Here is a 12,979-nt window from a genome sequence, read left to right on the forward strand (position 1 = left end):
TATATATTCATAAAATTAAATAGTATAAATTATAATTAATTAATTTTTATAGAAACAATTTTTATAGAAAATCTATAATTATAATTTTATTTTAAAAATTAATTATTATAATAATTTTATATTCTAAGGAGTCAATTTCAAGTCAAACACAAATAAACTTTTCACGAGTTAATTTTGAATGAGCCGAACACGAGCCAAGCCAGAGCTCACTGAGGCTCGCCTTGTTTACAACCCTAGTCATCACAGCTCACTGCAACTAGCAACGTGATCAACTACGACCTTTATGGTTAATAGCTCATGCAACTTTGGACTCTGGCCCCGTGGCTTACGAATGTTATCACAATTCACCACTACGGTCTACGTGGTTCATAGCTCGTTCAGATTCCGATTTCAGCCTCCGCGACTCATAGACGTCTTCACAGCTCACCAATATGACATATGTGATTAACTACTACCTACGTGATTCGTATATTGTGCGACTCCTAATTTTGACCCATGCGGCCTACAAACGTCATTGCAGCTTCATATAGCCTAATTGCCCCCATTAAAAGAAATGCCAATACATTATATACATGTCTCACAACTACTACCTACGTGATTCGTATATTGTGTGGCTCCTGATTTTGACCCATGCGTCCTACAAACGTCATTGCAGCTTCATATAACCTACTTGCCCCGTTAAAAGAAATGCCAATACATTATATACATGTCTCATCTTGGCTAACAAATCCTACCCATTCTATTATCATGCATTTTCAACCATAAAAAATGGTTAAATAATACCAAAACGATAATAATTATATATATATATATATATATATATATAAGATGATAAAAATAAAATAAGCTGAGATTTTCTCAAAATTTTAATTTATTAAATCAAACAATCAAAAGTGCCTAATTTAGAAAATGATACCCGATTAAACTCGATTTAGGGAAAGCAGATCTAAGCCGTTGATCAGATAGCGCAGCCCTTCCTATATGACGGCCCCCAGTAAGAACCCTAGCTAACATTTTCTCTCGCGTTTGGCTCTATCGCTACTCCGAAACCCGATGGATCGCGGCGGATTCGGGCATTCGGGCGTGGGTTTGGCCGTGGTGATCGCGGCGGTCGGGGAGGTCGTGGTGATCGCGGCGGTGGCCGTCGTGGAGGCCGCCGCGGCGGCGGTGAGCAGAAGTAGGATGAACAGAAGTGGGTTCCCGTTACCAAGTTAGGTCGTCTTGTGAAGGAAGGAAAGATTGTAAGTCTGGAGCAGATCTACCTCCACTCGCTTCCTGTGAAAGAGCATCAAATTGTGGAGACGATACTCGGTCCCCAACTCAAGGACGAGGTCATGAAGATTATGCCAGTCCAGAAGCAGACCCGAGCCGGGCAACGTACTCGCTTCAAGGCCTTTGTGGTCGTCGGAGATGGAAACGGCCATGTTGGTCTTGGTGTCAAGTGCTCCAAAGAAGTAGCAACAGCGATCCGCGGTGCTATTATTCTTGCGAAGCTTTCAGTGGTACCAGTGAGGAGGGGATACTGGGGGAACAAGATCGGGAAGCCGCATACTGTGCCGTGCAAGGTCACTGGAAAGTGCGGATCTGTCACGGTGCGTATGGTGCCTGCTCCTCGAGGTGCCGGTATTGTGGCCGCTAGAGTTCCGAAGAAGGTGCTCCAGTTTGCAGGCATCGAGGATGTCTTCACGTCTTCCCGAGGATCCACAAAGACCCTGGGCAATTTTGTCAAGGTGCGTTCTATACCTACTAAAAGTGAGATTTTATATGCTATATAAATGAATGGTTGATCTGCTTATTACTATTATTATTATTATATTGATGCTGTTGCTAGATTTAAATTGTTTTCACTTTTTTGAGAGCCAAGGTTTTAACTCACATATGCTATAACCAATTGGTGTCATTTCATTTTTGGTTATTATTGAGACCTCTATGCTAAAGGTTTCTTATTCTTGTAATGTGAGGTTTGATTATTGTATAATGTTGTTAATGTTGGTTTTACTGCTCGCTTTGGAACTTGAATGAGGTTAAGTCACAACAATTCTGCCCCCCTAGGTGGGCATTTAGTATAACTTTGTTGTAGGGCGCCCATGGTGAGACCTGTGATTTGCCTTTATTTCAGGGTGGGTGCTAAATCTCTAAATGCTAAGGGCTATTTGGTTACGGCTTTCACTATTGGCTTTTTGGTTGTAAGTAGGTTTTAGTTTAAATAGGATTTAATAAATTCTGTAAATTTGGATTTATCAAATTTTGAAGTGGCTAAATCCCGAAAACTATTTGGTATGTTATTGATTAATTCCCAAAAATCTCGAAAAATTGTTTGGTATTTATAGAAGAATTTAACAAGATTTATGAGTGTAAAGATAAAAAAAAAGTATTAAATAAGATAAAAGGTCATCTTAAAATGCATAAAAAGAACATTTACATTATGTTATAATTAATTATACAACAACAACAACTCCAAGCCCCTATCCCACTAGTTGGGATCGGCTAATTAATTAGTAGTTATATGAATTAATAATTAATAACTTTTAATTACTTATTGAACAATAATTTAACATAAATCAATTATTAACCAATGATATAAATTAAGAATTACTTAAAATTTTATTGAATAATTTATAATTTTTAAAATCTTTATTCATTACTTAACTATTAAATAATTACATTTAAAATTATGTAATTATAATTAATTTAATAATATATAAGTTAATTATTAATTATTAATCAATTAAATTAATCAAGTATTTATTCACTTCCCTCTCTGGCCGAAACCTTGCCTCTTCTCCTAGTTGAAACCCTACCTCTTCTCCTAGTTTCACCCAGACTTCCCATCTCAGTTTAAACCCACTCCCCTCCCATCCCCTCCCCTCCCCTCCCTTTCCGGTTTCGCTTAAAACCATCGCCTTCGTGAACGAGCCTTCACGATACAGTCGCCCTTATATCTATCTGCGAAGGCAATGACAGGATCACGGCTTACATAGGCCAACGAAACTCTCATCTTTCTAATCCTTCCGCTCTACTCCTACCAGAAGCCAATGAGGAAGGTGAGCCTGTTTGCACCATTCTTCCTCTTCGCTCGTCCCAGACGCTCGTCCCAGATTTACTAACCAGATTTACTAAATCCGCCCATTCACGGGATTTACTATATCCCGTATTTACGGTGAATCAACATCATTGTAGGATTTGCTAAATCTCAAGATACAAGGAGATGCCTTTTGCTGTTAGGTAGGATTTAGCCTAAATCCTGTGTAAATCCTGCTTTAAATTGGCTACCAAACAGCCCGTCAACTTGGTAAAAAATTGGATTTAGTAAATTTGGGATTTAAGGCAAAACTGATAAAAACTTGATTTACTAAATCCTTTTAAATTCTAATTTTTGCTATCTGGCAAGATTTAAATTAAACCATGCTTAACTTTGTTACGGGATAGATCCTAAGGGTGAGTAATTTTTGCAGATGATGATCAACTTGATACATTATCATCTGAAAGAATTATTATTTTTCTAAGAAACAATCACATTCCATATCAAAAAGCTGTTGTTTCATGGATATACCTGTAGCCTTAGATGCTTTATTTGTCACATGAAACTCACCTCATGTAATTTTTCTTCGTCGGTTCACATTCTTATTGTCCATATTCCTAGATTTCACCTACTCTTCATTTGGGTGTTTATTCTTCAGTGATATCATCAATTTACTTGCATCTGTAGTATTTCTAAGAATAGACTTTTCAAATAGAATTAGTTGGACTTTTTACATGGATCTTGTTCGCCTTTTCATATTTACATTAACTTCACGATAGGTTATGTTGCTCACAGTTCTTGAAACAGATTTGATGCTAGCAAATGAAAACAGAAACAGGGAAAAAGAAGACGGATAGGAAAGTAGAATCAGTTTACTTTGAAATAAAATGAATTGGATTGTGCTCAGAACTAGGTTGAGGGTATATTCTTAGAAATACTTCATGAGAATTATGCAAACAACCCCCAATACTAAAAAGGTTTCAAATAGCCCACATGGATAACAAAGTATGGAATTTAAACAACTAATGCAACCATTGATTTAATTTGCATGCAAGAACTTGAAGTTCTAGGATATTAACTCTTGAAATTCATTAATGATGGAGATGGTATAAATATAACTAGTTGTGAATATTAGGGTATTTCTGGTGTATATACTGCAAACTTAAATTATTTAATTGTATTTATTTCAAATAATATATTTGGCAAAAAATTGAACCTATAATAAGGTGGAAATTCAAAATTTATCTTCTCACACTACATAATTTCATGATATATATATATATATATATATATATATGCTCTTTACAATACTTTCTCAAAATTAAATTAATACAATACTTTCTCAAAATTAAATTAATAATTAGTAAATATTGTTGGAATGATCGGCCCCTATGTAGGCTGGCATCTGACAATTGTGTCTCTTTGAGCATGCGCACTGCTTCATGTTTGCCTAATTTTTTAAAAATATTGTTGCATATTATTGATGATTTAGTATATTACAATGTTTAAAATTGTTCAATTGGGATCAAGTTCTTTTTCGTTCATGAGACAAAGTGTAAGCCTCACACTTAAAATATTGCTCAACTTAACATGGATTTTCTAAACTCAAAAGTGTAAAGTTAGATGTAACATACTAAAACCTTGTCATTTTAAAAATATTAAAAAAGTAGCATATTTATATGCTAACAAAGAAATAACAAATTGCACAAAGAAGTGACATGCGTCGTAACATCAAATCACGAAGCAAAATTATGCTTGCCTCGCATATAGTGACGTGAGGCGCGCCTCTGTGTGAGGCGCATGCCTTAGGCACAATGAGACGCAAGTTTTATAGTATTTTTTGGGGATAAAACATTGATGCGCCCATGGAGTCACGCCTCATTCACGTAATTTTACTTAGGTATATTATGGGATTTTCTTGTTATATGTTTTTTAAGTATTAATTTTGAAGTACATTCTGATTGTGAAATTTCTATTTATTTGAATTCGCCCTACTGGTATTTGTTTCTTTTGTTTATCAAGAATTGTGGTTTCTAGCCTCTCCATGTCCACCATGTTCATAGATTACAGATTTCAGTATAATTTAACGTTTCAGAGTTTTGTATGGATTTTGCTAGTACTGAATGCTGTTGCTTTACTCGCTGGATTGTTAGTCTTTCCAATTTAAAGTTTTTATTCAACCAATTGTCACTTCTTAACACTCAAAACTACCCCTTTAATAGAAGGATATTGACTGAATTTGATGAACTTAGCATTCTTCAAATCTACAACAGCCTTGAAAGAATATGATTACACAAGCAGCAATCCCTGTTAAAGCTCTACTTTTTCTTGCAATATTGAAATATAGTAACTGATGAAAATTATAAGGAAGATTTACATACATACCACTCAATTCTTATGTATTTAAGTATCTTGCATCTGAACTTTCAATTTTTGCACATCTAGCGCTCACTGTTGATGTTTTATTTTATTTTATTTTTTGATGTGATCAGGCAACTTTTGATTGTCTTATGAAGACGTATGGATTCTTGACTCCAGACTTGTGGATTGAGACTCGCTTTGCAAAATCACCTTTCCAGGAATATACGGACCTGCTCTCGAAGCCAACGAAGGCCATCCTTGATGATGTTGAGAGGATTGACGCATAGGTTTCCGATTAAGTGTCAACAGCTCCGAGACTTCTAGGTGTTTGATAAAAGCTTTTACCACCTTCTAAAAAACCCTTTGCGCATTTTTTTTTGCTCATGTTCTTATTTAAACTTTTCTTGTTGCTTGCTCCAAACTGTTCCCTGTCATAACTTTTTGATTGTGCTATTTCTTAGAAAATGTTAGCCTTTTTTTTCTTTAAATGATTATTATATGGGGCAATTAAATACATCACACTCCAAACATTGCTATTTACAAACCTAACGTCTCCATTTTGGAGAATATTTGCGTACGTAAGATGTGCGCAGCCCTGCTTACGTCGGAGGTTATTCAGAGGGTACAGGCCGGGTTATATACGCATTATAATCAAAATTCACGTAATTTTTCGTCAATTTTATCAATTTCTCAATGGTTTGTTTGTAGCATGTGTACATGTATTGATTCGGTAGTTCAAAAAATCATTTTGGGCGTTTATTTTGTAAATAATTATGTTTTTTGTGTTATGTGTATAATTATCCCTTCTTGTATGGACTTCTGTTAGAGTCCATTCCGTTGATTTTCTACAAGGGATTCTAGGCTAACATCAGGTGAAGTTTGGTCGGACTGACAAGCCATAGAAGTTTCTGAAAATCTGCCATTTGATTTTGGGGTGTAAATAAGCGAAGCTGTAGTGAACCTAAAAATATTACTGTTCATGTTCGGCTTATTTATATTTTGTAAGAGCAAAAAAAATTGTTCGTGTTCTGCTCATTTGCTTAGCTGTGCGAATAATGTGCTGTTTTGATAATCTTAGTCACACAGCCGTAGGATGTCAAGGGTAGAGATGAGATTTAAATCTTATTATTTATATTAAAATATTTATATAATTAGAACCTAAATATATTTTAACTCCATTTTTTTAATTGATAATCCTAATATATATTTAACTCCATTTTTTAATTAATAATTTTAATTGATTATAATTTTTTGTAGCATTCTAGTCAATTAAATTATTTATAAAATAATATTCATCTATTTTACTTACATTTTAATTTAGTTATTTCGAGCCCGAAATGAGCTGAACACGAATAAACAAATATTTGTTTGTGTACAGTTAGTTTATATATCGATTGTGATTTTTTTTTTTTTAACTCGTTCGCTTAGCGAATAAATCTAGCACGAGCTATTTAATGAGTCAAACACGAGTTGTTCGTGACCGCTGTAATCTGGTTTGATAAATTAATTTGCTAATTAGCTTATTGAACAAGATTGATGAAATGCTTATTACAAGTAGCTATAAATAATATGAAGAATTGGCTTATAAGCTGACATGAAGACACAAACATATTAAAATTCATTACACCACCTCAAATAGGACTTTCAATTATGATGAAAACTCAAAATGAGCTCAATTATTGTTTATATATTAACCAGGTTATAAATGGTGAACTTCATCAAATTTTTAAATATATTTTATGAGATCAAGAATAAAAGGAGCCTCGTTTTAAACATAATATGTGATTAGACTCGGCCAATGACTAACAGATCTTCGATGTTTATCTGAGCCTTGCATTATTCAAAAGTCGCCTCAATTTTAAATATTTCTTTTACTTTTTTAGAAACTCCTTTATATGCATAATCTTTGAACTTCTAAAAACTCTTATATTATCATTGACAGTATTCAAACATTTCTTGGAGAAGCCTAAAATTTACTTCATAATTTATACTCTATAAGAAATTTCTCCTTTTAATTTTCAAAGCAACTTGTCGCGGGCAAAAAGCCTCACATCTGCTAGGTGTAGGACCGAAGAACAGTATTTAAGTCTTGGGTTGCCCACCACCCGAAAAGCTATTTTGCGAGATGACAAGTGGTATCAGAGCCGATTACTGCTTGTCAGGTGTGTGGACTCTCCATGGTCCAGTGGGACCCTCGGTGGAGCCGATCTGTGACGGGGGCGTCGCGTGATTAGGTGGAGGAGAATGTCACAGACAAAATATCCCACATCAACTAGGAGTATGGCCGAACATCAGTATTTAAGTATTGAGCTGCCCATCACCCTGAAGAACTCTTTTGGGATGTGATAAACTGCTAGAGTATGTTAAGAAATTTCATCTATCCTGAAAAAAAAAATAATAATAATTATAACTTTTGAATTTAGATTTGACTTATAAATCATACCCAAGAAAGAAATAGTGCATATTAATTATGGGAGAGAAATAAAAAAAAATGACAATATTTATTAATCAACAACTGCACAAACAGACCCTAAAATGTAAACTTACAAGTCTATCTTTTAAAAAAATACGTAAGTCCACGATACAATATTTTTTGCAGTTCGAGGAGATATTTGGGTAAGTAAGACGTACGTAGAGTTGCGTACATATTAATTTATTCGGAAGTATGGCTGTCAAAACGGTTCGTTGTTCGCGAACAGCTCGTGTTCGACTCTTTAAGAGTTCGTGTTCGACTCGTTCGCTAAGTTAACGAGCCGAATAGGAACAACACGAACAAATATTTGTTCGTTCGTGTTCGACTCGTTTTAGCTCGAATATTACTAATCAATTATATATATTTTTGATAAGTAGTATTTATGAAATAATTAATTGACTACAAGGCTGTAAATATTTATAATCAATTAAAAGTATTAATGAAGAAAATAGAATAAAACTTATTAAATTAGATTCAAATGTTGTTTAAAATCTTGTTTCAATCCTTAACATCTTATGGCTATGTGGTTAGGCTCAGCTCGTGTTCGGCTCGTTTATATTTCGAGCTAAAAAAATATATTTGTGTTAAATTTATTTGCTTAGCGAGCCAAACACGGGTCGTTCAAGAACAAAAAAATCGTTTTAGCTCGTGTTGGGCTCCTTTACACTCCTATTCGGAAGGTATAGATTATGAGGGATTATCGCGTGCGGACACCGCATGTCCGATCCTGACCGTAGATCACGGACAAGATTATTTCTATTTTTTTTAAATTTTTTACGGTTCGGGTAGGGAATAAATTTTCATAGATTATAGGGATTATACGATTGGGATTCTTACCCTATCAAATATTTCTCCACTTTTCGAGAGGGCGCGAAAGCATGTCTCTCTCTTCGAAGCCGAGCTGCTCCCGCCTCCTTCGTTCTCATCATCGCCCAGCCATTGCTCCCCGTTCTCCCGGAGTTTTTCTTGTCTGACACTTCCGCCATTGCCGAGCTCTAGATGTACGCAGCGGAGGAGGGCCGCGCACTGGACCGCAACGTGTACGCCGACACTGCGGCAGATATCTGGCCATTTTATTTCCCGGAGGCGGATTTTGCTATAGATGACAGGAGGTACAAGCTTTTGGCCGAGCTGGCGGACTTCTTCTCATCCCTGAAAGCGGATTCCATCCTCTCTAACGTAAGTCCTCATTCCCCCTCCTCGCATTTTATCTCCGTCTCTATTAGCGCAGGGGCTAGGGTTTTAAGTTTAGTGACCAAATTAGGGTTTCTGATTGTTATTATTTGCATTTCATTTTCCCATGGATACGTGTTGAATCTTTTGATGTCAAACCCGAGCCTGGAAGACAAATATAATGAAATGAATTGCATATATTTTGTATTATCAAAATAAAAGATTATATGTAAATGTCAACAAAAAAAAAGTTTTGATTTATTTTATAAATAAAAGTCCAACCGGAACAACTAAAAAAAAATTGACTGAAACAAAACTAAAAATGTTAATAGGGGAAACACCAACCAAATACTTAAAAGAGGAAATAGAATAACTAAAGCTAATATTGAAATATCAAAAATGAATTTAGAATTGAAATGTTTGCATCTGTGAGGATAATCCTGTAAGAGGTTTAAGAGAACTGTTAGACAAAAATATTAACTGGTAAGCATAACAAATCAAATCTAATATATAACCACTATTTATTATAGTATAAATGACAATGAATTGAGAGATGTAGTATGAACAATAAAAAGTTACTATATGCACAATTATAATTTTATCGGACAAAAATATGCTGGATAAATCGAAATCAATATAATATGAGTATATTCAAACTGTTTAATGAAATATGCAATCACTAATTATTACTGGTGTATGGCTTAGAAATCATTCATTTTTTAATTTTAGTTTAAATTATATTTATATAATCAATATTATTAGATACTGTGAAACTGGGAAGGTAAACATCAACCCTAGAAAGTCTGGCAATTTCTTATAGAGTCATCATTCAGTGGGTCCGTCAGCCTAACTAATCAATATCTAAAAAGGTTCAACCGACCTACATAGCTGACACAAAAACATATGAAATTTGTTTCATAGGAAATATATAAGCAAAATGCTACTTCACATAGATTTGTGATATGATAGAAATTTACATGTAATTCATAAAAGTAAATTACAAGAAAAGAAAAACATTTTAATTGCACGGTTTATTCATATACACAGAGAGTTGTACAATAATGGAGTAAGTAATTACTTAGTTATGAACAATAATTGAAGCTATAATAATTGAAAAAATAAATAAATGAAATATCAAAGATTGGACTGACAATCCTATAAAATAACTTTGAATATAATACAAACAGTAAGAATAAAACCCATAACTAGGAAATATACATTTATCCCATACTAAAAAATAATTAGTTACTTTGAGGTGGCAAAAATGAAACTTCTGATTTTTTGTAAGTTTCACTCGATGACGTAACAAGTAGGTGATGCTCAAAAGCTCTATACCCAAAATACATTTAGCTATAAAATTATATTAATTATTATTATTATTACTACTATTAGACGTGTTAGTGTGTTTAATTTTGCATTACAATAGAAAACAAAAGGAAAGAAATGGGAAGGAGGGCTTACTGAGGCGGTGCGGTTGAGCAATTCGGGAAGGCGAAAACCGAAGAGGAAACTCATAGGAAGGAAGAAAAGAAAGGGGATCTTGTGGGGGATTGCGCGAGTCTCTGAATCAGGAAGGCCGTATGACAACGAGAGTAAGAGATCCCGCGCATTGTGTGACCCAGAAGACAAAGCAACAATTGCCGGAAGGAAGGAGAAGAGAAGGTGGCTCCGCTCGACTTACTAGTGGGAAAAAAAAAAAAACAAAATTTTGGTTCTTACATTGATTATGACTCAGTAAACATTTATATTGTATCATTAGGAAAATCACTTTCTTATCCTAACATTTTATTGTCACATCTAGGATCCGAAAGTTGTTACACTCGACAACACGGAACTTGATTAAATGATTAATTTTAACTCCTTAGACAAACTCAAAAGTGAATCGTTTAAATCTGTTTCTGATTCACGCGCCAAGAATAAACAAATAATAATAATAATTTATTCTATTATTGGATTCTTAATAATAATTCAATAGGTGGCAAAAAATAATAATTATCAGAAAAGAAACTAGAAGAACAACTTGTTTAATCTGAAGAATATTACAAAGCGATCCTAAAAGGCCTCAATTTTGCAACTCAATTTTATATGGTGTGGTATGTTTTCATCACTAAATGCTGATTGTTTAATCTGAAAAATAAATAATAATAAGAACTACTTTCTTTTCTGAAGGTAATGGTTGATTTTTCTCAATTTACACTTGGAAGATTTACGTACATACCACTCAATTCTTATGTATTTACATATCTACATCTAAATCATACATATTATCTTACTTACGCATGAAATAGTGTATTGGACCTTATAAAAGCTAAAATGGTATTTTTGATGTGATATGAAAGAATTGGCTGTTATGACTGTAAAAAAAAACAAAATTTAGGTGTTAAACATGTAAATGCATAAGAATTTGTGTTATATATGTAAATGCCCCTTTGCACTTTTAATGGAACTGTGAATTTGTTATCATGCACTACTAGCTGCATCATGATTTAGTTTAATATAAATTCATATACAGGTTCAGTATGATAGTTGTGTCTTTCTGCCGGTTGACTTCCAGCAGCTTCAAAAAGTATGTTTAGTAGAGGGGTTTTATGCAAACTTAAGGGAAGTGCCCAAAGAGTCACTCTTATGCATGGGAGCCGCAGCTCATATGGTACTTTATGTATATGTTTCTTGGGAGATTTATATACCTAGCACACAATTCTTATGCATTTACATATCTCACACTTAAACATTCATATTTATACGCATAACACTTCGGTGCTTTAAGCTTATGCATGAAAAGGTGTATTTCACTATTAAAAAATGATAATAGCACTATTTTTTATGTGATATTAAAGATTTTAGTGCAATGTGTGTAAATATGAAAGTTTAGGTGTGAGATATGTAAATACATAACATTTATGTGCTATGTAGGTAAATGCCCCATTTCTTTTACCATCCTTTGGGTTTGAAAATTCCTAACACGAATCTCTGTTTGAAATTTGTATGCAGGCTCTGTTGTTGAAGGGAAATGATCATCACATTGCAGAGGCTGAGAAGATTAATATTAGGCTTTATAATCATCCTGATTCATTGATCACACTAAAAAGTTTGAAAGCTGCTTACATTGGTTGGTCGTATGCTTTCTTTTTGGGTTTCATTTGTTACCTACTTATGTTTTTTTATAATGCACGAACACTTCTAATTAAAGCGCAGTGCAGTGTTGAACGTGGAAACGCCTCCTATATGGCTCCGACACTTAGCGGGCACAATATAGAAGTGTTTAAATTAAATAATATTTAAGAAAAAAAGGGACACACGTGCTTAAATTAATAAATTAAAAAAATTTAAAAATATTTTTAAACCTATATTTTTAAGATTAAAATTTAAAGAAATATTTTATTTTTTATTTAAAATTAAACTTAAGATGGCAAGTGTTTATTTTTTTTATATCATAAATTAAATTATATTTTTGAATTCCTTAGCTTTCGACAATTAATGTTATTCAATATCTCTTCTTTATTGTTTTTAAAATCCTTTTTATTTACTTTTTATCAATTTTTGTTAATTTATATTAGGAGGATTTAAATATATACCCATCAATTCTTATGTATTTACATATCTAACATCTAAACTTCAATTTTTACATATGTTCATCTTACCAATGCATGGGAAGGTTGGAATCCCATATTATAGTTAGGTTGTCCAAATCCTGCAAGAATTCTTAGGCATCCACATCGCCCACTAAGTTTGTAAGAATCTAGTTTCAATATTCTGATTCCACTAAACTTCTATGTTTTAACCTAATAGTGCTTCTAATCTTTTTCCGATAGTCCGATGTTACGAATAGTTTTAACCATTCAAATGACTAATTTGAATGTAAATGACATTTAAAAAGTTAAAAAATAACTTCAAAAATAAAAAGCTCTGGAAATCAAAGCATTTTCAATATAATATGAAAAATTTGTGTG

The 12,979-nt window shown here is 33.5% G+C and overlaps 1 protein-coding gene and 1 pseudogene across 1 annotated transcript in view; both read left to right on the plus strand.

Moving 5' to 3' along the window:
- Positions 1–5,871, plus strand: part of LOC110030169 — an 8,243-nt pseudogene extending 2,372 nt beyond the window's left edge.
- A 2,823-nt stretch (positions 5,872–8,694) lies between these two features.
- LOC110030170 (probable DNA helicase MCM8) overlaps positions 8,695–12,979 on the plus strand; it is a 45,422-nt gene continuing 41,137 nt past the window's right edge. Inside the window, exons 1-3 of the mRNA XM_020732767.1 lie at positions 8,695–9,035; positions 11,542–11,679; positions 12,021–12,287. Coding sequence (XP_020588426.1) covers positions 8,856–9,035; positions 11,542–11,679; positions 12,021–12,287 — 585 coding nt within the window. The 5' untranslated portion in view covers positions 8,695–8,855. The remainder of the gene's footprint in view (positions 9,036–11,541; positions 11,680–12,020; positions 12,288–12,979) is intronic.

This window comes from Phalaenopsis equestris, unplaced genomic scaffold (assembly GCF_001263595.1).
Source record: "Phalaenopsis equestris unplaced genomic scaffold, ASM126359v1 Scaffold000670, whole genome shotgun sequence".
NCBI classification, from domain to species: domain Eukaryota; kingdom Viridiplantae; phylum Streptophyta; class Magnoliopsida; order Asparagales; family Orchidaceae; genus Phalaenopsis; species Phalaenopsis equestris.